This window comes from Amblyomma americanum, chromosome 6 (genome assembly GCF_052857255.1).
Source record: "Amblyomma americanum isolate KBUSLIRL-KWMA chromosome 6, ASM5285725v1, whole genome shotgun sequence".
Taxonomy (NCBI): Eukaryota; Metazoa; Arthropoda; class Arachnida; order Ixodida; family Ixodidae; genus Amblyomma; species Amblyomma americanum.
The window spans coordinates 197,741,175-197,768,974 of NC_135502.1; the positions used below are offsets into that span (position 1 = coordinate 197,741,175).

The 27,800-nt window shown below is 46.9% G+C and overlaps 1 protein-coding gene across 1 annotated transcript; it reads right to left on the reverse strand.

The window, feature by feature from the left end:
- Positions 1–242: 242 nt before the first annotated feature.
- Positions 243–26,814, reverse strand: LOC144094336 (transmembrane protein 50A). Its single transcript, XM_077628306.1, has 6 exons — positions 26,459–26,814; positions 25,395–25,507; positions 22,228–22,295; positions 18,947–19,039; positions 15,812–15,872; positions 243–821 (listed from the first exon to the last, which is right to left on the reverse strand). The coding sequence occupies exons 1-6, from the start codon at positions 26,555–26,557 to the stop codon at positions 776–778; spliced, it is 480 nt and encodes a 159-aa protein (XP_077484432.1). The 5' UTR covers positions 26,558–26,814; the 3' UTR covers positions 243–775.
- Positions 26,815–27,800: the final 986 nt, after the last annotated feature.

The window sequence follows — 27,800 nt, forward strand, 5'->3', positions numbered from 1 at the left end:
TGCAACACCTAGGCTGACAGCACGGCTTTCTGAAGCACAAAATGTTCCTACCGAGAAATGCACTGAAGACACCTGCAGATACAAAAGCACAGATATGGAAACAATACTGCAGTCGTTCAGTGGGAAACGAAAGCAGCGCATTTACACTATATTTCAAGAACCACATCAGTCAAGAGCTTCAATAAATGTTTGTGTGTGCAATCATTTTTGAACCAGCACTTTTTTTGTTTTCAGCAGAGGAGGAAATGCATACCGAAATTTATTGAAGCAAAATACAATGAACACAACCCATTGTACAGCAAGACCAAAAACAGTGAACAATGGTCCCAACTACACCTGGAACACTCCTCTCTATGAAACATAGTAATAAATAATTCTATTCATAGTCAGCTGAAAAAAGGACATTATTGGAGCTAATGTAAAAGAACACTATAGCGTACAGGCATATAGAAGTTTGAAGCTTACAACTGGGACAAGATTCCGCAAATAACAGTGCAGTTGTAGCAGGAAGCCATGCTGACAGCAACATTTACCTTAAAAACAATGAGGTCACCTACAATGCAGATCTTTCGCATCATAAAGCATATTTCACATGACAGCAACATGCAGCATGTTCAGCAGAGTGAAGGTACAAGCAGCCAACACGGAAAATTTCAGTTGGCAAAACAAAACCGCAAGTGAAAAGTGTGGCTGCTCCTTAAGTACGATTTCTTCTTTAGAATTTCGCAAAAGAAATTTTTTTCCTGGGTCCCCCTTGTGATCCAGACCTTGCGACTCATCCCCAGAGGTCTTCTGTACGGCCAAACTTGAACACCAGGGCCCTGTTGCAGGAAAGGGAATGCGGAGCCTTAGACATATGCAGGAATGTTAAGCTTTGTCATTACTCACAACTTCCAATAACAGTTATTGGAAGCTGTCAGTGGAAGTTGTGCATCCAGAAATTACCCAACTGTAATGCTATCAGTACTGATTAGAGAATTCAATGGCAGCAGCTCCAGTAACACCGCCAAAACTTATATAACAGCTATTAGGAGCTGTTATTGGAAGTTGCTAGAGTTACTAGAACAGCTGGTTCAAATAACAGAATGGAATCACTGGTCACAGCATTCTCCAAAGAGCACTAATAACATTGCCAGTATGTTCAAGTAGTATGCAGTGACATTCCAAGCTGGTATTTCCCATGGAGCCATACCTACGGACATTTTTGAACTTACCTGTAAAAGGAAACTTTATGGTGAGCGTGTGCCAGAGTTTACTAAAGCAAATATCGAACGGTCTACCATATTGTTACAGTACACAGTCGCAAAGCAAAGAGGATGTTCTGCCACTGTGTAGTTGACATCTAGGACGCTGCAGCTAGTGCTTGGGTGACTTGGCTTTTCATGGGCCTTCTGTCAGTGGCCTGCCGCGCCTGCTGCTGGACTAACCCCTCGTAATATTTGGTAGAGGTTGTGCGGGGCAATACACCAGGACCACGCCTTGGACCCCCGCAGTGGTCCTCAAATTAGATCCATCCCTATGCCGTCCGACACACCTCAGGCTGCAGCGTCGCCCCCAGCACCGACAGTTGTCGTGGCGCAGCCTCGTGACCCGGGCACCTTTTGTGGCCGCGATGCGAGGCAGAACCGATGCAGCTCCAGGTCTCTGCAGGGAGCAGCGTTGGCTGCAACCACTGCCAGACCTCTTCGGGTGGCGGACAAGCTGTTGTGTCTATACACCCCACCCCCCTCTCTCTTGTGTGTTCCCACCAGAGCAGTCTTCAATTATGCCAGTCATAAAGGCAGCGCAGGGTCCTGCTACTGTGGTGCTTCTCCGAATACAAATACGCCCTCCCACGCGACCAAGGAATGCAGCGCCCGACGCGGCGAACCACTAAGTCTAGCCGGCTTCTTTCAGTGGTGCCACGCACGGGGATGAGGGGCTGTCACTCATCTGTGCTTTGCTCTTATGTCGACGGCGTAGGCCCCCCGGCCAGCTTCCTGTAGAGCCTCTTGATTAACTAAAAGCCAGCTGCATTTGGTATTCGGCGCCCACTTGTCGGCGAGGAGCTGACCTGCAGAAAGAATACTTTCAGGAGGTTTATCCCTGTGACCTAGCCGAGGAAGAAGATGGAGAGAAGAGCACCGTCAATGAATGTCAGGCTTCGGCAAGCTGGGAAAGTCAGCCAATGAGGTTGTTGACTCCACCCAAAGACTGCGCCCAAGACGGAGTCCCTGTCATTGGACGAAAAAGGCGGGAAGACGACGGGAGAGGCTATTTAAAGCAGTCGACATGTTCGACGACCAGCGATTCCCTGAGACATCTTCTCAGTTTTAATTTGTTTTTGTTTGTAACCAACGCTGTAAATATGTGAATACAGTTTTTCTCTTGTTTCTACTACTCCCCGTCTCCGACTCACGTTCCTTCCTCTACTGGCACAGCGGCGGTGTTCCTGTACCTGATGCTTGGTGAAACACGCTACTAGCTCGGCAAGCCGTACCATCTCATGGCCAGCGGTGGGATGCTACCCGAGCCATAACAACTGATGGCCAGCGGTGGGATGCTACTCCAGTCATAACAGCGGGCAAGGCGCGCGTCTGGTTCAAGGCGCATGAGGAAGACTTTACCTCTTGGGACACCTGTAAGCAGAAGCTCCGGGACTTATTTGCTCGGCGCTAGAAAAAGCCCTGCTTCTCTAGCTCAGTAGTCCACAGAGTCATATCTCTTGTACATCCAGGACGTCCTCGCTCTTTTCCGCAAAGTAGAGACTGACAAGGTGGGCTACATCCTAAGGAATCGCTGATGACGCTTTTAACCTGGTTCTCTGCAAAGACTGCGCAATAGTTGACTCCGTCCTCCAAGTATGCCGGCAGTTTGAGCAAGCCAAACACTGCCATATTACTCCACGTTTCGACCACCATCCGAACACCGCGGTGACATCCTCCTGCAAAGACCTGCCAACACTGCAGCAGCCGTCCCATCCTGCCAATTTAACCCGAATTGTACGGAGAGAACTGGAGGCTATGACTCTCGTCGCCTTTGCTCCTCAGCCTGCTGATGATGCTGAGACTGCCCTGATCCAGGCCGTCGTCCGCCAGGAGTTCGCAAACGTGGGTCTCAATTCTGGCCTGTCCTCTGCATCGCCCTGTTCACCAACTACCGCTCCACTGGTTGCTGCTGCTTCACCGACTCCCACCATCCTGCCGTGCTACTGTTACCGGAATCTTGCGGATTGGTGCACCTCAGACGACCGGCCAATCTGCTTCACCTGCTCGCATATCGCCCACATTTCCCGCCACTGCTGCAGCCGTTGGTTTTTCGCCACCTCAACCTATAGCTCTAATTTTGACCGTCGTACCAACTACGGACCTAGTTCTGATTGTGGTCGTTGTGCAGACTACAGACCATGCCAGATGTCTTCTCATGCAGAGTTCCCACACGCTTCTGGCACTCCGACCCCGTGCAGGTCCAGCCGTTCACCTTCACATCAGGTTCACCGCTCCCATTTGCCACAACTTCAACACCCATCCACTCTACCCTTACCTGGCTCTCATTTGGAAAACTAACCAAATGCAGCTCCCGGAGGTGATGCTGCATTGACGACCTGGCCCGAAAATCCTCTCCTGACCCTCGCAGCAACCTCCTCAATATCAGTGTGAACGGTGCGCCAGTTATCGCTCTGATTGACACTGACGGTTATTGTACGGCCAAATTTCTGTCTTGAGCTCCTCCTTTCGCCGTCGCCTGAAGAAAATTGTGACACCCACTCTGACCTCAGCCGTTCATGTCACTGATGGAAGTGCTGCTGCCGTCGTTGGAATGTGCACTGCGCGTGTTTGCATTGCCGGTTGAACTTTACTTGTACTATTCACTGTCCTCGACCACCCACGATGTGATCCTCAAAATTGACTCTTTAACGACCCGTGTGGCGCTAATTGATTGCTTCATTGGCCTTCTTCGTTTGGACCTGCTTCTCTGCTCTGAAAGCGCCAATACCAAGGCGCCCTACTTACGTGCTGCTGAATTTACACGCCTGCCGCGCGATGCTGCAGTCTATGCTCCAACGTTCCCGTTTACCCCCGTTCCAGATGGTGCTTACATCACTTACCCAGTCAAGGATATTACCTTCAGCTTAAGGTTCTTTCACACACCGCATCCTGACCGTCACCTGTAGCCGCACCTACCTTCCGATTCTGAACTTCAGCCTCTCTACCCAAGTTTTACCCTGAGGCACCGCACTCCCTGAACTAACAGCTGGGCCCCAGCCTGGTCTCCATGACCCCCGCTCGGCCGCTTCACGTCCGGGCCTTACTTCTGCAGTGACTGCGGTGGATATGCCACCTGATCACGCCAGTGCCCTCTGCACCCTTTGTTTCCTACAATGATGTCTTCGATTTAGGGAATAATCCTCTCGGCCAAACTACTGTCGTGACCAATCGCATAAATACAGGTGATGCCAACCCCATACACAGAAGGCCCTAACGTGTCTCCCTTCCTGAGCGCCATGTCATTCAGACAGAGGTGGACAAGATGCTGGCGAACAACATTATCTAGCCTTCTAGGAGTCCTTGGGCGTCCCCTGTGGTGCCGGTCATAAAGAAAGATGGTACTTGGTGCTTCTGTGTCAACTACCGCCATCTTAATCAGATAACAAAGAAAGACGTCTACCCTCTTCCGAGAATTGATGATACCCTCGACTGCCTACACGGTGCCAGCTATTTTTCTTCTATTGATCTCCGTTCAGGCTACTGGCGTATTGCTGTTGATGAACGGGTTCGTGAGAAGACTGCCTTTGTCACACCCGATGGCCTGTACCAATTCAAAGTCATGCTTTTCAGCCTCTGCAACGCTCCTGCTACCTTCGAGCGCATGATGGACTCGCTCTTGTGTGGCTTCAAATGGACGACGTGCCTGTGCTATCTAGATGACGCAATCGTTTTCTTCCTTTTTCGCAGCCACCTACACCGTCTTTCTACTCTCCTTGCTGTCTTCCACCGCGCCAGTCTCCAACTGAACTCCAAGAAGTGCACCTTCCGCCAGTGCCAAATTAAGGTCCTCGGCCACTTGGTTGATGCTTCTGGTGTCAAGCACCACCCTGACAAAATTTGTGCCATTCGCGAGTTCCCAACCCCCAGTTCAAGCAATGTGCACAGTTTCCTCGGGCTCTGCTCGTATTTCTGCTGGTTTATCTCAACCTTCGCCGACAAGGCCCATCCCCTTACCACCCTCCTGAAGAAGGATGTGCCTTTCTATTGGGGCCTTGACCAAGCTCGCACCTTTATCGCACTTGTTGCAGCCCGCACTGCTCCACCTGTGGTGGCCCATTTCAACCCTCCGCACCTACGGAACTTCGCACCGACACCAGTGGCCGTGGTATTGGTGCCATCCTTGCACAGCGCCAGCACGACCACTATCGTGTCATTGCCTACGCCAGCCGCCTGCTATCTGCCTCTAAACGTAACTATTACATTACTGAGTTGGAGTGCCTTGTACTTGTTTGGGCGTTAACCGAATTCCGCCCTTATTTGTTTGGGCAGCCATTCTGCGTAGCTACAGACCACAATGCCTTGTGTTGGTTGTCCTCTTTTCAAGACCCTACAGGCTGTCTGGGTCGCTGGGCCTTGCGCTTGCAGGAATACTCATTTTCTGTCATGTACATGTCCGGCCAACTGCACCAAGACACTGTTTTTCTCCTGCCATCCTGTCGATCCTCCTGATTCACACAACCGTGATAACGACGATTGTGTTTTCTCCGTCTCGGACTTTTTACACATCGGCGACGAGCAGCACCATGATCCATCTCTAAGCCCCATAATCAACACCCTCCAATGCCACCCTTCCGATCCTGCTCTGATCCTGTTCGTGCTGCATCACGATACTCTGTGCCATCGCAATATGCACCTTGATGGTGCCGACCTCTTGCTCGTCGTCCCAACGCATCTCCACTCCACTGTACCTGCCCAACTTCATAACGCTCCTACTGCAGGGCTCCTCAGTGTGTCACGCACTTATGACAGCGTGCGCCGGTGGTTCTTCTAGTCTGACCTTTACCGCTCTGTCCGCAGTTACGTTGCTGCCTGCCATCAATATCAGTGCCTGAAAACACCCCGCTTCTGCCTAGTGGCCAGCTTCAGCCCATCGATGTTCCGACTGACCCATTTTTCCATGTTAGTCTCATCTTGGATTGGGCATGGCGGCACTGCTAGGATGACGACCAGTAACCCTCTCGTTTTCTTCGTTCAGGCCCTTGGTCTTGTGCTGTACGTCAACGACTATGTCTACGGCGTCCGGATCCCAGACGTGGTGCTGACACCATCCATTCTGCCAACCGATGAGCGCTGCAACGATCCGCGGGAACAGGCTACCCACGACGAAATGCTCGGCCAGCTAGAATTCCTCGGCTGCGCGCCGCCCGGAAGCGCGCCAAGAAGCACAATGGCATCGATATCATCTGCCTATAGATACGGCGACGCCCCACACCGGCATTGGGCATGGCGGCACTGCTAGGATGATGGCCAGTAACCCTCTTGTTTTCTTCGTTCAGGTAAGAAAGCGTTTCGACAAATGTTTTCGAAGTAATGACATCTTCCTGTTGGTGCTGCCATGTCCACGGCAAATGTGTTCTACCATTTTTGAATATCTCGCCTGCTTAAAGTGCCTGCTGTTGTTAGCCGGTGATGTGGAATTGAATCCAGGCCCTTCTTTGCAAGAAGTGTTGAGTGAAGTGCGCAAGATTACTGCTGATGTTACTGAGATCAAAAATGAAAACAAGGCTACTAATGAGTCATTAGAAGCAATCCACGCTAAACTGGACACGCTATCCCTTCTAGAAACGAGAATTGCTGGCGTCGAAGAAAAGGTTTCGTGTTTAGAAAGCAGTGTGAACAAACTGCTACATCAAGTTGATGACCCAGACAACAGGAGTAGGAGGTCCAATGTAATTGTCTATGGGATAAAAGAATCAAAAGAAACTAAACAGGACCTTGAGACTGAAGTACTTGAGGGCGTTATAGCTACCACCCTTGGTGTAACAATCTCGGGAGTTGAAAGAATTCATCGCCTAGGCGCAGCAAAGGCCAACAAAACCCGACCTGTCATTCTAAAGTTTTGTGATTTTCGAGACAAAGCAAAAATCTTCCAAAACTGCCACAAATTGAAGGACTGCGAAATATCGGTAAGCGAAGACTTCTCGCCATGACTTCGTAACGTCCGAAAAAAGCTTTGGGACAGCTGTAAATCAAACAAGGATAAAGGTGACAAAGTTTCGTCGGCCTTTGACAAGATTAAAGTTAACGATGTGCTCTATACCTGGGACGATGATAAGGAAACCAAAGTAGCTGTAGGAAAGAAACGAGTAACACGAACAAAAAAAAACTGAACAAGCACGACACGCTCTGCTTCTTAACAATAGCCAACATAAATGCCAGAAGCATTGTGAATAAAACAACTGAACTTGAAGTCTTTATAATCGAACATAGCCCTGCCGTTATCACCATAACTGAAACCTGGTTGTCTCCCAGCATATCAGATGCGGATATTTTTCCGCCTGGCTTTACCGTGATGCGTAAGGACCGAGGTACACGTGGCGGTGGAGTGGCAATCTTAATCAAAGATAGCATACATGCAGCGACCATGCCAGCTATTGATGACGTTGAAGCGCTTTGGTGCAAAATCACCATGGGTCAATGCTTGCTTCACTTAGGCACGATGTACCGGCCACCTGACGATACCGATGAAACGTTGTGTCTGATGGCAGATTACATGGAACATCATTTAAGCGAGTCAAAAAAAGTTGTTCTTACAGGCGATTTTAACCTCCCTTGCATCAATTGGGATACCCTTCACCATGGTAACACAGACATACTTAGCGCAAAAGCACTGCTTGATATCTCTTTTAACTCCGGTCTCATTCAAGTAATCCGCGACCCAACGTGCGTTACGAAAACAAGCACTAGTACTCTTCATCTTACGTTTATTAGTGACACAGTTCAGTTTACAAATTATTCATGTGAGGTAGTAGATGGTCTTTCAGATCATAAGGCTACATTATGTGTCCTCCCATTAAGAACACCGACTTCTGTTCAAAGACGGAAAGCATGGATTTTTGACTGGTCCAAAGCTGATGATACCAGCATTCTTGACCATTTGGAACTGTCATACACAAATTTTTTTTCTAGCTCTCAAGTTCCCACAGTGTCTGTCAACCAGTTATGACTATCTTTTGTAGCTATCATGCAAGATTGCTCGATTAAGAAAGCTGAAACATAGACTTCACTTGCCAAGTTACGCTGTGAAAATCCGCAGCCATTCACAGGCACTAAAACAAGCTGTGAAAGCGGCCAAGCAGGAATATATGAACGTCACATTAACTAATTTTATCAAGACCGCTCCTCATAAATTCTGGCGGTACATGACCTCAAAGACTAGAAAAAGTAAACCCCATCCGAACGGAGAACGAATCACTGCTACTTCCTTTAACAATTACTTTAAATCTGTGTTTACACTTGATGATGGCACAATCCATGCAATAGAACCCCAGATTAATGGCAAAAACAATACACTCGAGCAAATAACAATAACTGAAGAAGGAATATTTGCCTTACTTCTCAGTATTAACACAAAGAAATCGACAGGTCCAGACAGTATACCGAATGCATTCCTGAAACGTTACGCTGAATGGATTTCGAGATACCTGCTAGTTTTATATAAGAAATCAATAGAAACTGCAGAACTACCAGAAATGTGGAAAATAGCTAAGGTAATTCTGATACATAAATCAGGAGACCCAGCCAATGTTTCCAACTACCGTCCTATTTCTCTTACATCTACGGTCTGTAAAATCCTAGAACATTTCATTTTGAAGCACATTACAACGTTTGTTGAAGACCACAAATTAATTATTCCCAATCAACATGGCTTCCGAAAAGGTTTGTCTACGACGACACAATTACTAGAAACGGTCCATGACTTAGCTATGACAATCGATAAAGGGGGGCAAACAGATATGATTTTCCTTGATTGGTCAAAAGCCTTCGACCGGGTATCTCATCCTAAGCTTCACTATAAGCTAGTTCACTGCCTTGGTAATGGTACAATAACTAATTGGTTAAAAGCCTATTTAAATGGTCGTCACCAGTTTGTCTTCTTTGAAAGCAGCGAGTCAGACTTGGCGGAAGTATTCTCTGGCGTGCCACAGGGGTCAGTGCTTGCACCATCTGGCATGCCACAGGGGTCAGTGCTTGCACCACTTATTTTCCTTCTTTTTATTAATGATTTGAGCAAGAATATCGATGCAACAGTACGCATGTTCACGGATGACTGCATCATCTACAAAGAAATCAATAGCCCTGCCGACCAAATTGCCTTAAACAACTCACTGCACTCTGTATCGAAATGGTGTGACAACTGGCAGATGGCCCTCAACCTGGAAAAAACTGTCTGCATGACAGTCACTAGAAAGAAACAGCCATTAAATTACAATTATGAAATCGAACAGAAGACACTCACAAAGGTAGAGCAGTTCAAGTATCTTGGCGTTATTATCGCCTTGGACCTACGATGGAACGAGCACGTGACACACATTACCACAAAGGCGCATTCTGCTCTTTACATGATAAGACGTTCCCTTCAACTTGCTTCACCGGAAACAGAACTTTTGGCATACATTTCACTTGTTCATTCTGTGCTAGAATACAGTATTTTTACTTGGCTGCCCTACACTAAACAATGTATTGATAGATTAGAAGGTGTCCAGAGAAAAGCTGTCCGATTTATTTTCAACAAATACAGTCGTCATGAATCCCCCACACTGCATCTGCAAAAAGCCGGCCTCTCTACAATCCACACACGAGCCAGATTGCTGCGGCTTAAGTTTCTGTTCCTCCTTTTGAATGATCGCACAAAACTAGAAAAGACTAGATATCTGCTTGAGCCTAACACACGTGTCACAAGAACAAAACATGAAAAACACCTATCCGAATATAGATACCGTAGTGATACATTCAAATTTTCATTTTTCTCACATGTGATTCATGAGTGGAATATGTTGCCTCCAGAAATTGTGAACCAGATGTCCCCTGAAGCATTTGTATCGAAGTTAACAAACCATCTTGAAAATTATTAACAACAGTGTCACTATGTGCGTTTACGTGTACCTTTGTGTAAAGTGAAAAAGTTCCTTCTCTGCTGTTTCTTTCTTTTTTTTTATTTCTTTTTCTTTCGCACTTTTTCATATGTATGTAAACCCGATCCTGTTACAGCCTCAAATTGAGGCCAACAGTATGTACTAAATAAATAAATAAATCTCCTTGGGCCTTTTGCCACATCGACTTCCAGGAACAAGTGCATTGCTGTTGCGACTGATTACACTACCCGGTACTATAACGCGCGCTATCCCGACCAGCTGTGCCTGCTATGTCGCCGACTTTCTTCTCCATGACATCATCCTGCTTCATGGCGCTCCTCGTCAACTGCTTACGGATCAAGGCCCCTGCTTTCTTTCTGAAGTGGTCCACGACCTTCTCCGCTCATACTCCACCCGTCACAAGTTCAAGACGGCCTACCATCCCCAAAAAAATGGCTTTACTGAGCGCCTTAACCGCACCCTGACGGATATGCTGTCTGTGTATGTCTCCAGCCATCACCTTGATTAGGACATCAGTTTACCTTCCGTGACGTTCGCCTACAATTCCTCACGTCATGATACCACCGGATACTCCCCCTTCTACCTCCTCTTTGGCCGTGACCTGTTGCTACCCTTTGATACCTTACTGCCTCATGACCCTTCTACCAGCAGTGACCCTTGCGATGCCATTGCCTGAGAGGACGCCGCCCGCCAAATCGCTCGGGATTGTCTCAATGCTTCTCAGACCGCTCAAAAACGTCGTTACAACCTTTATCACTGTGACGTCCACTACCCTCCCGGCTCCCTCATCCTCTAGCTCACTACACGCTGTGGGGGCCTGTGTGAGAAGCTGCTGCCTCGTTGTGTGGGTCCTTACCACGTCTTGAGGCACTGAGTAATGTGACCTACAAACTCACGCCCCTGCACCCCAACTCTCCTCCCGCAGCACCCTCCACACAGCTTGTGCATGTCGCCCGTCTTAAACTTGTCACGCTTTAGAGTTCATCTCCTGAGTGGTTCTCCTGAGTGAATCGCAGATTACTTCGGTATTCTCCATTAATTCTTATCCCCAACTGTTCCCAATCCAGGCCTCTGAATACCTCCTGCAAACAGGTGGTGAATAGCATTGGCGAGATTGTGTCTCCCTGACTGACACCTTTCCTTATTGGAATTTTAAGGCGAACGCCATTCTTTGCTCATGAGTGGCGCGGACGGAAGTTGCAGATGCAAGCTGTAGGCAAAAGTTGTCTGCACGAACTGTCAATCATAAGTTGTATGGTAATTAACATAAAATGTAAAAGTTGATTAAGCAACAGTTGATAAGCAACATATATGTAATGATAGCTGGCAATAGGGATATGATGGTAGTGATAAGGATAATGATCGCTACTGATTGCAATATTGCTAGAGATAGTGATGATGATAGCGATAATTGGTACAGCAATGATGATGATAGCGGTGGAAAAGAAAAATGAGAAATAGAAACAAAATGCAAAAATAAAAAGGAAAGAACTAAACCAATAAAAATTATTTTTATTATTATAAACAGAAAAAATAGAATGGAAACAATAAGAAAAACTAAAATAAAAAATGAAACATGGAGGGAGAAAGAGAGGAAAGGGAAAGGCTCTTGCATTTCCGCTCTTAGGCAGACTTAAGTGAAATCCTATAATTTTTTACTGCTGACTGTGGGGGCTGTGGAGTCGCTATAGCAGACGTATGTAAAAATACTGGAAGATATCTACGGTGAAACCCCGTTATAGCAAATAGGTAAAAAGTCATGATAGATACAGCTGAGGTTCGTAATCTAAAATTTAGCTGAAAACTCATGCTGGAGAAACGATATTTATACTACTGTCACAAGGGCACTTTTGATCGCAATCAAGTCGATCGAACTCCATGCAGATCCAGCGTTGCTACACGGCGAGCGATCGAGGCATCGCTGCGAGCCTCGTTCCCAGACTATGCAATAACTGAAACAGAATATTCGAGCTAAAACTAAAAGAGTACTAAAGCTACACTCCAGCAGTGACAAAGGATGCCTGCTTATGTTGCGAGCGTTCAGCAACGGCGCCGCCCGCGGGCGCTCCGGGCGACGAGCTGTGCTGATGCCTGGATGCCCCGGTCGTCGCTAGGCCTATCCTGTTTCGCATCGGAGCCGCAGCGGTCTGCGCTTCCGAAGTCGTCTGCGCTATAATAGAAGGCCTACTCTTCACATCGCTTTAATGTCAACAGCAACACCTCGCAAAAAAATAATAATATGGTCAATTTCCAACCTCTTCGGCAGCGGAGCTAGCGGGCGCCAAACGAGCCGGACCGCAACGGCGGGCCAGAGACAGATGCGAGGCGACTGTGGCAAGAAATTTGCTCGTATGACAGTTGTTACTTCTACCAGCAACTTAGTATTGACCAGCGATCCTCAGAAATGATATAGTTTACACATTTCTTACCCCGGTGTTTATTATTTACGCCAAGAACAATCTTTCGTTAATTTTTATGACGCCGGCAGATGGGATCCAGGCTGGCCAGCTGACCGGCTGCGTACTTCACATTCGCACAAGAAAATACAAAACAGCCATACTACCAGAAAGGCTGCCTCTTATATTCGAACAAGGACAGCATGCCTGTGCTAGAGTGAAGCTTTCAGCAACAACACCGCCTGCGGGAACGTCGAGCGACGAACTACGCTGGTCCCTGGCTGCCCTGGTCGTCGCTAAGCCTAGCTGGTTTCGCATCTATGCCGCAGCTCAGGGCGATTCGGGCCTGGCCAGCGCTCAAATAAACGTGCTACGCTCGGCTCCTCTTAAATGTGAACCCGCCCCATAATAAGATACGTTCGATTTCCACGACTTCGCGATGCCTTCAGCAACAGAGCTAGCAGACGCCAGGCGAACCGCACCAGGCAGCAGCACCAAAGCGGCTATGGGATGAAATTTGGTTGTATCGCAGTCGTCACTTCTACCAGCAACTCGGTATGGGCCAACAATCCTCAGAAATTATGCATATTTGACATTCATCGATCCCAGAGCTCGCTATGAACGTTAACAAACTATAATATAGCGCATTTTTCTGACGCCGGCATCCAGGCTGGCGCTCTACGCACTCGCATTGACTGCCGCTTTCCGTCGTTGCCATCTAGCAGGTTGGACGCAGGCGACGAGCTGCGATCGGATGTTGTGCCGCCGGCATGCCGCAGGAACCACACTCTCTTTTCGCACATGCGTCCCCGCCGGCTATCGCAGTGTGTCAGGCCATCAGTGCAATGTGTAACCATGGTTGCATCGGAAAGTGATTAAGCTGCTTTTTCTGCTCATAATTTGAAATTTTCACAAGACAGTTCTAAAAACAATTATTAATTCTAATTTATTACAAACCAACGGTGATGATGATAGAAAGAGTAGCGCCATCTCGTATGTAGCGATCTAACTAGCTGATCGGAATCGAGTGGATAGGTGTAGCAGCTGTCCATCTCGATCGCGCTTCAAACATCAACCGCAATCGATACCGATCGCGATCCGAAGTGCCCGTGTGACAGCGGTATTAGTCAGTGGAGGAACGACAACTGGGAGAGTCATTTCCCGTAGTTTTTAGCAGCATTTTGAAGCTGCTCGTAGCAACTGTGAAGGCCGCAAAAAAACAGAGCAGAAAACGTCAGTTAGGTTGGTTTCCCCGCACAGCTCCCTAGTAGCAATGGCAGGTCAAATGCCAGCAAGGGTGGCTTTCTTGCATTACAGTGGTGTTGCGTAAAAAATCGTACGTCACCACCTCCGTTCCCAGTTGACGTGAGCAGCAGATGGCTGCTGGAAAGCTACAACAACCGACTATGTCACTGGATTCTGGGCACTACGACGGGTGCGAGAGGTGCAAATGGGTGCCAACCACTTGGACACTAGCTGTTCTTGCTGCTACAGCTAAACCTGGATATAACAAAGTTGAAGAAAGTCCGGAATTTTTTGTTACATGCAGTTTTCCCGAGAGGAGTCGAAAGGACAGTGCAGAACGGACACTGAAATAAGAAATAAATGTATGTGAAATCACCTTTAATATGTTTACAGAATGCAGCATTACTTGAAGTCATAAACGTGGAGAAGCGTTTTGCGATCGCGATGATAGCGCAACTGCCGCAGCAGCTGCAGCGCCACTTCCTCCGTGGCTCGTGCAACGCCACAAGTGGGGTGGGGAGAGGAGACAGACTGCGGAGGCACTTGCTTCTTTCCGCATGCTCCATGGAGGAAGGTCTTTCCCTCCTACATGTGCATGTTGCCCCTCTCGCTCTCCGCCGTCCCTGCTCCTGAGTCCCGATGCGCGAGCATCGGTGCCTGAATCACACGAGCAGCTGCGTGGCAGCGATGAGCGCACACTGCTCTTGCCATTTCGTTTTTGCTATGCCCTATCATCTTTCGCTGCTTTTGAGGATGAACTATTGTATTGCCACGTGGTATAGCATTCCAAAAGCGAAAGCAACAGAGATGCGCAGACGACGCTGGACCACGACGCGTTGTCTCAACTGCTGTCGCTCATTGCGATTGTTGACGTTGTTTTCATGCCAGTTAATGCTTTATCGTCCTGAAACTTTTCTGCCAAATTTCGTACTCCGGCACAAGCTAACAGACAGTTGGCTTAGCATTCGTTGTGTCAAGGTCAACCACCGCTACACTTTTGTTACATGCGGGTCTCAAATACATGCGCTGGAATGGGGGCAGCGTTGGGAAGTTAAAAAAACTTCGTTATATCAAGGAATTCGGTATATAGAGGTTCGTTGCATCCAGGTTTAACTGTATATCTTCTGTGGCGCTATTGGAAAATGCAAGATAAAGTGTGAACCGTGCCTCGAATGCTTGCCGCATGGCTCGCACCACTAGCAGTCACACATGTAGTGAGGCAAAGCCTTCCACCTGCCGTCAGAGCGGGCACAGTTCGGCACTCCAATGTACCTGTTTTACGGCAAACCACGTTCGATCTATAAGTAAGAAATGCATGTGTTTGATAAAAATGTTTAGGAACAGTTCGAGTTAGTCAATAATTAATAACATTCGATTTAGCTAAAATGAAGTTTGGCTGTATCTGTAACTGCACGTTCTTTACGTGAGGTTAAAAAAACCTGCACAACGGTTACGAGTTTGTAATGCAAATGTCAAAGCCTTGGCTGCAGTGAGAGGTTAGGCACTTTTGTTATCTCGAGCCTGTCAAACCACCAGGGGGTCTGAAGGTCCTGCTTGCTTCAAAGTAGTCAGAGTGTAGAGGATGTTTTAGTGTTCTGGTTTAAACTGCTGGGCTCCTATCCGTTTCTCGAGTGGTCGCTTTGTTTCTAAGCATACAGCGGCACTGCCCGGGCACACATCAGTGCGCCGATCAAGCCACTGTCAATGGAACACAACGTCTTGGCGCTCTACTAAGCTTGCCCAAGCGCCACCCCCTTCGCAGGAGCTCCTGTCAAAAGATAAACAAACCCGCCATGATGTTATCAGTGCGCAGCATCTAGACACGCTGCCAAGGCCCGGGATGTGGACGGTATAAAAACTGAGGAACGTGCTACGAATAGCTAAGGGTAAAAAAATCTATATTGTCAAAAGTGGGTACTGGGCTCATTACGTGACTACGCATGGTACATATGCACCTCCACCACATTTTCCAAACATTCACAGGTGACAGAGCTGTGGCAACACAACAAAACACCACAAGAGCATAAGTTTCCCACTTTCTGCTTACCCAAGGAAGATGAACGAGTTTTGCAGGAAAATGGCGATGCCTGGCCACTGGATCTCCCTCCCTGCATTGAAAAACATTCCCTGCTGGCCTCTGTCGACAGAGATGCTGCTACCACTGGCTGCTTTCATTAGCAACCTTTTGCATGCCGAGGCTAGGCTACACTGGCCTTTACATCTAAACATTGAGCGTCCCTTTTGGTCTTGACTGAATCGAGCGGTGAGAAGCTTTCTTGGTAATAGACGCCTCTTATGCTCATAAATATAGCCGGAAACAGCCAGAGAATCAGTGTTTCTTAAAAACGGAAATTAGATGGCATTGTCCTGATAGAAACAGCAGGCAAACTCCATTTTCGAAAAAGACAGGAATGGCATATTGACCTTGCTTGACAATTTGAAAGCATGAGGTCTGATGGCGCCTACAACCTTCAAGGTCTTTGCCCTGTCACACAACACCTTGAAGGCAAATCCAACTTCTTCACTAAGGTCTTCAGCGAGAAAAATCTTGCAGTGCTGGGTTAGTGCGCAGCACACACTTCTTTGCATGGCTCAGGAGATGAGCCAACTTCCCAGGGAAATTGCTGACATCAGTGATAACCAGCATTTCTACAACACATTAGCTGGCATGGCATAAACAGGAGGATGAAGTAGTTTTCTTCTGAGACATATCTGTTTACATATTTGTTGTTATTTGCAACCACTCCCCTCTTTATTGCCTTTGGCTCTGAAGGTGCAATAAATAGACAAATTAAAAATTACAATCACCCTAAGCAAAGCAGAGCAAGAGCAGAATCCCATTCGCAGCTGCAACCCTTTCTCTAAAACTGCACGCTGACTCTCAACTGTGTAGCCAATAGTGACGAGGAAGCTGCCAGTGCACCTCGCAAGCACTGCACATGATGCCACCCATAGTTTTGCCTGCCTGCTCATCTGTCACACACACCCAAAAAAGAGCGAAAGTCATTTTGAGCAAAGGGATTCAAAACGCTGCCTTCAAGAACGCAGCGCTATTCCGAACAGATCGGAATTGTGTCCTTATCCATTATCATCAAATTTCTCGTATTTGCTGCTACATGGTGTTGCTGAACTGAAAAGAGCCAAGAGAAAAAGTATGGAATGAGTAAAGCAGCCGCTTCACCACGCAAGGTGGCCAGCTGCAACGTCTGCCAACCTAGAGCGAGAGTACAGAGTTTCCCCTTGTGCACAGCCTCTCGACACACTCGATGCAATGCCCCGAAGTGTTACTATTCTACTACACCTGGCACAGTCTGGCCTTCATACTTACTAACTGGCACAACATGGGCCAGCTTTGGGTCGTCGAAAAACCTCTCATCTCTCAGACGACCTGCAAACAGGGCCCACAGCAGAAGCATGGCAACAGTCAGCACTGACGAGAAAAAGGTGGCGACTGCTGCTTAAGTATGGTGTTATGCATTACGTTACAATTGAACCTGCATATATCGTACTTCCAAAAAACGCCTACACAGTTCGATACGAGTAATTTGATATGAAAGTACAATACACAAACTCAGTAAGATGGGAAAAAAACATATCTCTATAATAGCAACTTACTGCATGAAGATTACGAAGTGAAATAGTCGTCAATTTTTAATGTTTCTTCACACTGCCTCGAAGAGAACACATTTTTCAATGTTATCGATGGACTCCGTACAGCTGAGACCGCAGCCTTCTATTGACGCGCAATAGTGACAAACCATGTTGAGTGCATGCAGCATGTCAAAGCCCGTGGGTACATGTTCTCTCAAGTCCTTGTCACAATGATGTCTTCATCCACAAGCTCTCCCATGCTCTCAACGTTGTCGTCGGCGGAGACAAATTTCGCAACGTCTGCCCCATCACAAACAGCACCACGAAATTCGGACAACTGGTCCCACAAATAACCGAGACCCGTGACGGCTTCGTCGAGCTCGTTCAACAAAGAATTTGCTCCATCTTCTCTAGGAAAGCAGAGACCAGAATGTCACAAGCAGTTCTGTATAGTTTCGTTTTTGACACCACTGCCCAACAAACTCAGCATAGACAGGGCACCTAAGAGGTTGATTTTTAAGTCTCTTCCAGTCTTCAGGTTCTGCTGTTAAATCAAATGTTTCCTACAACCAATCTTCACCGCTCGGATTATACCCTAGTCCAATGGTTGAAACATCAACATAGCGTTCGGCACAGGAAGCGAAGTGCAAGCAATGTAGCTGAAACTAGCACTGGAGCAGTGGGCCCAGCTATTGTCTACGATGAGGCAGACGTTGTGATCTTGGCCCACCAGGTCGTCATTCCTCGTCACCACTAAATTTTTGTGAGATACAGCTGTGCACCTTCCTATACAATCCCGTTGTAGCTGTATGGTGCTCAGAAACTATTCGATATCAAGGTTAATTCGATATAACTGGGCTCGGCTGTAGACGCACAACTGAGCGCTTCCCAGACATGGCGTTGAAGACACACAACACAAGTGGCCAATCCGCAGCTACAGCGTTAACACAGAACTGCATCCTCCCAAGGCATTCAAACAGGCAAGTCACATGTGGTGAGAGACCAACATCAAGCAATGCATACTTGCTTCTCTCTTCATTTGCAGGATGCTAAGAGCAGCTGTTAAGTCCTCCATGGCTACACATCAATTGACTCTGCTGCATGCACTGTGCAGAGAGGTGAATGCATTCAAGAAAAGAATTACCATTTGTGAAGCCCAACTCAGCAAAGCTGTGGAATCATCAGCCTAACTATGTTCACTGCCTCTCCCATAATCAACCCTGTCATGCACCAGCTGCAGCTACCAAAATATCCCCGCAAACTTGCCAATCTCCTTCACCCATCAGACTCTCTTATGCCTCCTGCTATGCACCAGTTCTCTTGCCTTCGCACTCATCATCAGCAGCAGCAGCCTGACTGCACCCACTGCAGGGCAAAGGCCTCTCCCATGTCTCTCCAATTAACTCTGTCCTTTGCCAGCTGCGCCCACCCTATGCCTGACAACTAGGACATCATTAACTCACGCTTGTTCCCTGACCCGCTCTCCCTGTCTCTTACACCTATCATTTTGCTTTCTTCAGAAGATACTTCTAAGCTGCCATTAGGCACCCCCCAGATGGGACAAGCCGTTAGGACGAGAGGAGGGACAGACCTTGTGTGACATAGTCGCCAAAGAGGATCCAGCAGGAGGCGATGAGAGACCCAAAGCCAAGGGCGAACCCGAGGAAGAGCCACACTCGTGCACCTGCACAGAGAGCTCCTCAGCTTCAGTACCTTGCTTGTAGCAAGGCTGTACCCAGATGACATCTGGCACCTAATTTTAGGATAAAAAAAAGCCCAAACAAGACACAGGCCAGTGTGACACACTGCATTCAAATGCACTATGAATGTGAGAATACCGGCTACAAGGCTGAAGGAACGTTTTGCACTACACAAAGCTAGGCTCACACTAATGCAGGCACTGTGACTGGGCTCACAGGGACACTGTAAAGGGCCAACTGAACAAAGGTCACCCTTCAAAATACATGTACTGTCGCTGCCAACCGTTGTTTTCGTAAGCAAAATACAATGCAATGCATACAGGCCATTCGCCCAGTAATCACAGAGTAATCGCAAGCTGTAATCTAGTGGAGGGAAAAAATATCTCATTTTTAAAACCGCTCTTCTGAGCCACACATGCGTCTTTTGCTGCCAAATCCGCACCAGCATAACTGGGAAGAAAAAAAATACAACTAGCAGGATGCCCTGACAAAGAGAGATGCATACTGTGCTTCAAACGACACTGAAGACTAATCCGACCAATTTTGTTCTCTCCTATGCCCCTTACTTACATAAACATGGCAGTTACAGGGCTGCACTTCCCTTTTAATATTTCATGCATCTCTTAAGTGTACGTCCCTCATTCATTCTATGGCCCGATATATTTCTTGCCAAGGAAATTACATTTAAAAATTTTCCTGCCACGCTAGAATTATGGTCTGCACGCAGCCATTAAAAGTGAACTTGAAAAGCAGGGGCAGGGAAAGAGACACCAACTGCACTGCCTACATTAGTACCGTTCTTTGGTAAAACTGCTGTTTCTTGACCAGAAGCCCAGCATCAGTTGTACTCCTCCAAGTCCATGTGATGTGCGTCGATGGCTGACACATCACTTGCCTGCCCATCTGCCACTCCAGTGTCAAACAAGCACTACAAAGTGTTAGCACAAAGCGAGAAGAATACACCGACAGCCAGTGTTTCAACCCCTGAGTGGACTTGGACAAGTGAGGCTTGTTGCGTGTTTTCAGCCAGTCCATGTTTGGTATAAGATGAGTTCGGCTCGTCAAAAGCATTTTCTTGGTTCGCTGACAGATAGGTACTAACAACAGATTAATCCAGTATGATGCAAAGAGGACATAAAAAAAAATGTGTCATTATTTTGTGCTGGATTAATCTGTTGATAGCAATGAACCAACTAGGCCAACAGACTCTGATTCACAGGTACTAAATGACAATTTGGGTACCATTCTGGAAAACAAATGTGTCCATTATAGGGTTAAATGCGACTTGTTTTGGTCGTGCATCCTTCTAAGTAACGAAAGTGCAGGTGTGGCGGCAGCCATGGGAGAACCTGTGTTGTGGCCACTCGCATTGATTCCTTCCACTTGAAGAGTCCCAAAGGGTAAGCCTGTCTCACAGTGGTGGTAAGCATAAGCGGATTCACGCCCACTCTAACATGAGGGGCTCAAGCACTTGCGACAAACACCCACTGGAGCAACAAAGCCAATCTTTCATGCGACTTCAGAAACCGTCCAGCACGAAGGAAAAAAAAAATATATTTCAATCATGTTTGCAGACTTCAGCTATCACATCCAGAGTGTCTGCAGGAAATCGGTGACACAGTTTACGCTCTGGCTCTCGGGAGTGTGCCTCTGCATAGACTGCATTGAGGAGGCAGTACTCTGTTTCTAAGCTCCAAATATAGTATCTACACCAACCCATCTGCTAATGACCGACAGTTTCTTTAGCAGTTAGCAAGACCAAATTTTATTTTGATCGATCGATGCCTACAACAACAGACCGCATACACTTGACTAAGGGCCACGCCCACACTTGTTTGGGAAAAAAAGATCTGCAAAGTGCAACTGAATTTCATGTGTGTATACATTTCCTCTTGCGACAGGAAGCTCCCTGGGGCGTTTTCAGATGACATGAAGCTACTACCATCATCTTTCAGTATGCCATTTAAAAGCATAATTGAAACCACTGTACAGTATGCAGAGGGTACTGAATTGGTGATTTGTGGTGTCCTTGGACATTGTTGTTAAAAGTTATAAGGTTGCAAGAATTTGGAATGGAACCGAAAATGACTTTCTTTACAAGGGTAGTGGGGAGCAGCAGCAAAAGCTAGTATATTGATGAAGAACCTTAAATGTCGTGTCTGCAAGTAGGCACATGATATAGTGTAACACTGTGAGGTAATTTCCCATGAAAATCGTGAAGAAAAAGTGCAACTTGCACAATCACAATTAGGCTGCACTGCAGGCCATGTTCAAGGGTGGCAATGAACTTGGGTTATTTTGCTAATACTGCACTCCATAAATTTTTGAGGGTGGGCAGTACACAGACACATAAAGCATGTGCCTCACTTAACTTTATCCAAGGATTAAGGATATAAAGGTGCGGAGTAGGAGAACGGAACTTCAACCGTGGTCTTGACCATGCTAGGGGAGAAAGTCTTCTGTATCAACTGAGTAGTTAAATCATGTCGAACGTATTGCTAAGTATTGCTAAATTCCAGTGCAAAATTGTAGAGCATCCCTAAAAACACCTGATTCAATTCACAAAGTGAACAAAGGAGCAAAAAGCACCCTGAGCCTTTCCCCTCCCTTCTTCACTTTGTGAGTGTCAAAAACCATCTGCCTACCTGCTCTCAACCATAATGCATCAACTGTTATTTTGATAACTGTTTTGGCATTTGCTTTAAAAATAAAAGCCCATGAAATCATGCACCCACGTGCCGCAACAGCAGTGCTCTCAAACAAACACCTGATGTATGAGTCCCACTTCCAGCCAAATACACTGGCGCTGTGAAAGTGGCACGGATGCTGACAGTGAATTTGGAATTCTCGGCAGATTTCACGAAATTCGCATGCAGTGTGGAAAACAACAGATGCAACAATCTACAGCTGGGATATGAAGGCCGAAACACAAAGAAGCATTTCTTTGACCCACCTCTGGCATGCCTGCACTCGGAGTATCATGTCAACTTTGACGTTGGTGATTTGCCTCCAGCAATGCTGGGTGCCCAACGCCCAAGAATAGCCATAATGAGAGATGTGGCATTTCCTACACTGTTCAGTCCTGCTCCACTGTGATCCATGTGGAAGCCACAAAAGCCAAGCACACTTCTTGCACAAACACGGCCCCCCATAGGAAGAGGCAGCATCTCACCTCTCTGACCAATGCAGCCAGTAGTATAAGAGTCGCCACGAATTTGGCCATTGGAGACAGCGTTGATCCTGCAGTGAAAAGTGACTGATCTAAGAAGACCACCGAGGACAAGGCTAATCCAACCACAAAAAGGTGAGTTTCACTTATAGCAGGGCTTCTGTAACCTAGAAAAGACCACACAATCAACTACACACACAACTGCCTGGACGCCCTTTCTTAACTCTTTCCTTACCGCGTCATAGGCCGTTGGTCATATATCACCGACATTAACCTCCGCCATTTAGTTTGCTTCTATAACACCATCACTTCGGTTTCAGTTTTTTTTTTCTAATTTTCTTATGTGAAGGGGCGACATGAAAAGTGAAACTTTGATTGGACATAGTCTCCCAGTCCATGTTTATGGCCTCCATTTCGCTATGCGCTTTTCAAATACGAAAGGCTACTCTGAGTACTTAAGTTGGTTCTGATGCAGTCTTCCTTTTTTTTTTTTTTAGAGCGCAGTGGTAAGTTAGACAACAATGCGGAATGATTGAATTTCAGTTCCAATAACGAGACTTTGTCTCAGAGCCCCGGAACATCAGCGTGTGCTCGCACCTGTTTCGTTGTACTGTTTACGTTGTATTTTAAGTGGCACACTTGATTTGTAAATGATGAGTGGTTTTATTTGGTGTTTTAGGGTCTTTGCAACATACTGTCATGATATTGTCACGGTGTTGGTGACAAGACAGGGACCCGACAGCTTGGCAGCCCGTACTTCAGGAGGAGATACAGCGAGCTTCAACATTCTTCAATCCAATCATCACCAGCTCCAACGTCTTTTTGCATGAGCGAAACCTGGCATTCCTCCCCTCTTAAAAAGAACACGCGGAAAAGAATGCGCACACACAAGTACATAACCGCGCAAAATAGGGCTTCATGCGTAAAGCATGGACGATCTCTAGATGGGGTAGTCGACGTCTCTGCTCTGCAAGTGTCTTGTCTGGGAGTACCTCGTAATTAACGTCGCTGACGCACCGCAAGACTTTATAAGGACCGAAATAGCGACAAATGAGTTTTTCGAACAAGCCTCGCCGTCGAACAGGTATCCACACCCAAACCTGGTCGCCGGGATTGTAGAAGACTTGTCTTGTTTGTGCCGGAGGTTGTACCGGCGCAAGTCTATCTTGTTGCTGTGCGATGTAGATTCGTGCTAGCCGACAAGCCTGCTAGCGTTCTTGTACAAACTGCTCAGCATCAATATTTTACCGTAAAAATATTTTACTAAATGCGCCAGCAGATTTTTTTATTATGATGATGTGATGGAAGGCCGCGGCCCCCTTTTCATCCACAGAGCACATTCACTACCCACCGAAAAAAAAAAAAAAAAAATAGAGAGGAAGAGAGGAATTGCAAGCTCTGCTGTATAAAAAAAAAACGGACCTCTGAACAAGTGTAATGTGCAGCACATCTACCCCCACTTTACATCATCACGGGAAGTGCAGTGCATTGTGTGTGCAGCTGAAGATCACAAGAATGGTAGCCAAGAGCCTGTGCAACATTTTGCATATTAATTTTTTTTTGTAATCAACTTCTGGCTCAGTGCAGTGGCTTAGTTTTGTTTTGCTTGTATTGTTTTTTGCCTTAGCAGCATTTGTAATCAATAAAGTTTCGAAAAGTTTTGCACACATAGTTCTGGTCGTTTATTTTTTGCTAGGAAGTATAACCAATAAGCTAAAATCTGATGTATTGCATCGTGTAGTGCGTTTAGCAGTTCTAGTAGAAATAATTTTTATTTCAAAACAGACAAAACCAGTCATTGTGATGTTTTTTTTCAGTGCCAATTAATATGATTAAACTGCTTCATTATGCATTTCAGAGATCAGTGTAAAAATAATTATTGAAATCAGAGCATGCAAACAAAAGTTATTCCACTAAGAAAACTCAAAAGCCGCCGCGGTGGCTCAGTGGTTATGGCGCTTGGCTGCTGACCCAAAAGATGCAGGTTCGATCCCAGCTGTGATGGTCAAATTTCGATGGAGGCGAAATTCTAGAGGCCCGTGCACTGTGCAATGTCAGTGCAAGTTAAAGAACCCCAGGTGGTAGAAATTTCCAGAGCCCTTCACTATGGCTTCCTTCATAGCTTGAGTCACTTTGAGACGTTAGACACCCATAAACCAAACCAGAAAATTCAAAATAAGAATATCAGAGGAACACGCGTTTCACTCATCCATTTCGTTCACCCATGTTGAGATTAGGCGCCACCAATCAGAACCGCACCTAGCTACATGTAGTGGAAGCTTGCATGCAATTGTTGCTTTGCTGGAGCAGCCCACAGCAGTGCATATTGATGCCCCCCTCCCCAGCCCCATAGACAGAGCAGGAGTGACTAACTTTACACAGGAAGCTTCAGGATGTTTCTTTGCTGGTAGGATTGAAAGGCTAACACCCCCCCACTAACCTTGTCTCCTGTCCGGCTTTTCTATTCAGGTCTTTGGGCAAGGTGTGCCTGCCGCCTCTTTTTTTTGCCCTGCCTTCTTGGTGTGATTTAAACAACAGCACTTGCTTGTACGAAGCACGAAAGTTTGAAGCAGAATGGAAAGTGTCGCCCCTTGTGTTATTCTTGTTAATTTTCATTCACATTTACTGCTTCTTTTCAGTATTAGTGGCAAGCAAAAAGCTTACAGCACACAGATACATAATATGCTGTATACATTTTGTGAGTACAAAGGAAGGAACAATATTCTAACTGGGCATTCAACCAACCAAAAAGGCAGCGCTCAATCTGGATGCTGCCTCATTTCCGCTGCGTTGCGATGCCATCGGCTCAAAGCGAGCACTTCTGGAGAAGATTAAAATATTAAATATTACGATTTTGGTGATCTCTTTGGGCGTCAGGAGTTGCAATGTTACTTTGCATGCAAAGTAAAAGGACTTCACGCTTGATCTACGTCGCAGGACCCCTTTAAGCGCACTGATCCCATCAACTTCCAACGGTGATAAAGTCTTTCAGTCCTAACGTAACCGTGCGAAAGATGCCGATTGCCATTCCGTAAAGCCTGTCCAGTCTTCTTACTCGTTTTTAACTGCACTGAATGGCAAGAAAGGATCTGGCAAACAAGCATCAACATAAGCACAACGACCAAGAATTGGATGCAGCTATCCTCAGTGTCTATTCAAAAGGCACTTACATGAACAAGGACAATGTGCTCATGACTCCGCAGACGTGGAATGCATGGTTGAAGTCGTCATTGGAAGGGTAGTGCGCTGCCACATCAATGATGATCCACCAGCCAATGAAGAACTAGACAGGACATGGAAAAACAGATAACACTGCAGGGAACTCGCGACAGCACCCACTGCTTTGTTCTTTCGTCGCAAGGAGAAAAGCTGTTAGCACTCCAACCTTCACGCGGCACAAACAGCTGCAACTTACACACTACTCACAGTAGCCACACAGTCAGCTTTTGACTCAGGGGAAATTTTCAGTACTACTTTACTGCCCTAGATACATAAAAACTTCCCCGCCGCGGTGGCCCAGTGGTCATGGCGCTCGGCTGCTGACCCGGAAGACGCGGGTCCGATTCCTGCCACGGTGATCGCATTTCGATGGAGGCGAAATACTAGAAGCCCGTGTACTGTGCGATGTCAGTGCACGGTAAGAACCCCAGGTGGTCGCCCCAGGTGGTCGAAATTTCCGGAGCCCTTCACTACGGCGTCCCTCTAGCCTGTGTCGCTTTGGGACGTTAAACCCCCAGAAGTCAAGCAGCATGTCCGACGATCTTAAGAAGCCGCAGCAGTTAAATGTTCTGCATGGTATGTGCTACCAGCAAAACGCATTGGCCATCATGTGCCTATAACATGCTTAACAAAACCAGCTAAACACTATTGCTGCGGACAGAAGCTGGCAGCAGTGCACCCAGACAAAGCACTGAAATGTGCCCGGTTCCCTTTAAAAAGGCATGAATACCATAATTGCCGCCTAGGGTATTGTTTCCTCTGTCATTGCATTACACCATGCTCGGTTCAGCCTTGTCATTGAACTCAAGAAGCAGTTTGAACTGTTCAGGGTACCTTGCGTTTCGTCCAGACTCCCAACATTTGCTGCTGCATGTTTTGTTTTTGTTCGCTGGCGGTTTTGAGCGCGTCTTTAGCCTAAACCAAAACCGAAGAAGTGCACAAGGATGCACAGAACGGGACTCCTCAAACGACCCTCGAAAGCGCGAGCTGACGAGGCAAAGCAGGAGAAGCTCACCAACGACCCAGCGACAACCGACGCTATCGTGTTCCGTTTTTCACCCAGCTCCATCCACTCGGGCCGATTGAACTGGATGTTATCGAAGCACCCAGCCATCGTTGGTGGCCACAGTTTGCGGCGATGGACGGCGGTACTGCGCCTTCACGGACGGGCTCGAAGGGTCGTCGGGCGGGTCTTTCGCCGGTCTCAGTCCCACCGTCAAGCTCGCACACGTCACTCAGCCGTTCATCAACGGCACCACACCGACCACACGCAGCAGCCGCCCGTGTATCGGAATCACGGTGTAAGCGTAGAGAGGTGTACCAACGGCACCGCTTATCCTGCGCTCCTAACGTTGCATGATGACTCTCGCAGTTTCGCTGCCTGCCGACAGATGGCGAATACAGGAGTTCACGCAGGAATGCTTTGTCTCCTTTGTTGTTCATGCTGTACTTGCAAGGGTTGGAGACAGAGGAGCGGACTAGGCTTCAACCTTTCTTTTTTTAAGCAAGGAGAATGGATTTAACAGTCATCACCGGGTCTAATATACGCCGATGATATAGTGCTAATGGCTGACAGCAAGGAAGATTTACAGAAGTTGATAGACATAGGTGCAGAGGGAGATCGATTAGGTTTCAAGTTTAGTAAGGAAAAATCTGCAGTCATGATATTTAATGATGAGGTCGGCGAGCATAGAATACAGGAGTTCACGCTAGAAGTAATAGATGAGTACAAGTATCTTGGTGTGTAAATAAATAACGGTGCTGAGTACCTGACAGAGCATGAAAAATATGTATTGAATAAAGCTAGTAGGAATGCAGCTGTACATGTCATGAAAAATAGGGCACTGTGGAATTACAACACGTATGAAGTGGTAAGAGGGATCTGGAAAGGGGTGGTGGTTCTTAGCCTGACTTTCGGTAATGCGGTCCTAGCTGTGCATGAGACCATGCAGATGTTCAAGCAAGGTTAGAAATTAAACAAAATGGCGTAGGGAGGTTAGCTTTGGGAGCACATGGTGGTACACCAAATCAGGGGGTACAGGGTGATATGGGCGTCGTTCGAGAGCAGAGAAGCTAGCAGTAAAATAGCATTTGAGGATCGTGATTGAGAAAAATTGGGGAAAAGCAGTGGGCTAGGAAAGTTTTCAGATACATGTATAAGAAATATTGGCACGAAATGGAGAAAGCGAACTAGAAAATTGGCAAGTAAATATCTTTACAGCAGTAGGGGGGAAAATCAGCAATTACCGATGAAGAAAAAGGTATAAAAAACAAAGAGAGCTCTGTGGAGAACAGTGATGCAGACGAAATCGGCACTGGGAACATACAGGATCCTTAAGAAGGAAATTGCCAAAGAT

Coding starts and splice junctions, on each gene's coding strand:
- LOC144094336 (XM_077628306.1), bottom strand. CDS start 26,557: ATGGCTGGGTGCTTCGATAACATCCAGTTCAATCGGCCCGAGTGGATG. Junction 25,508..26,458: donor CGGTTGTCGCTGGGTCGTTG/GTGAGCTTCTCC, acceptor TGTCCTGTCTAG/TTCTTCATTGGCTGGTGGAT. Junction 22,296..25,394: donor AGCACATTGTCCTTGTTCAT/GTAAGTGCCTTT, acceptor TTTTCACTGCAG/GATCAACGCTGTCTCCAATG.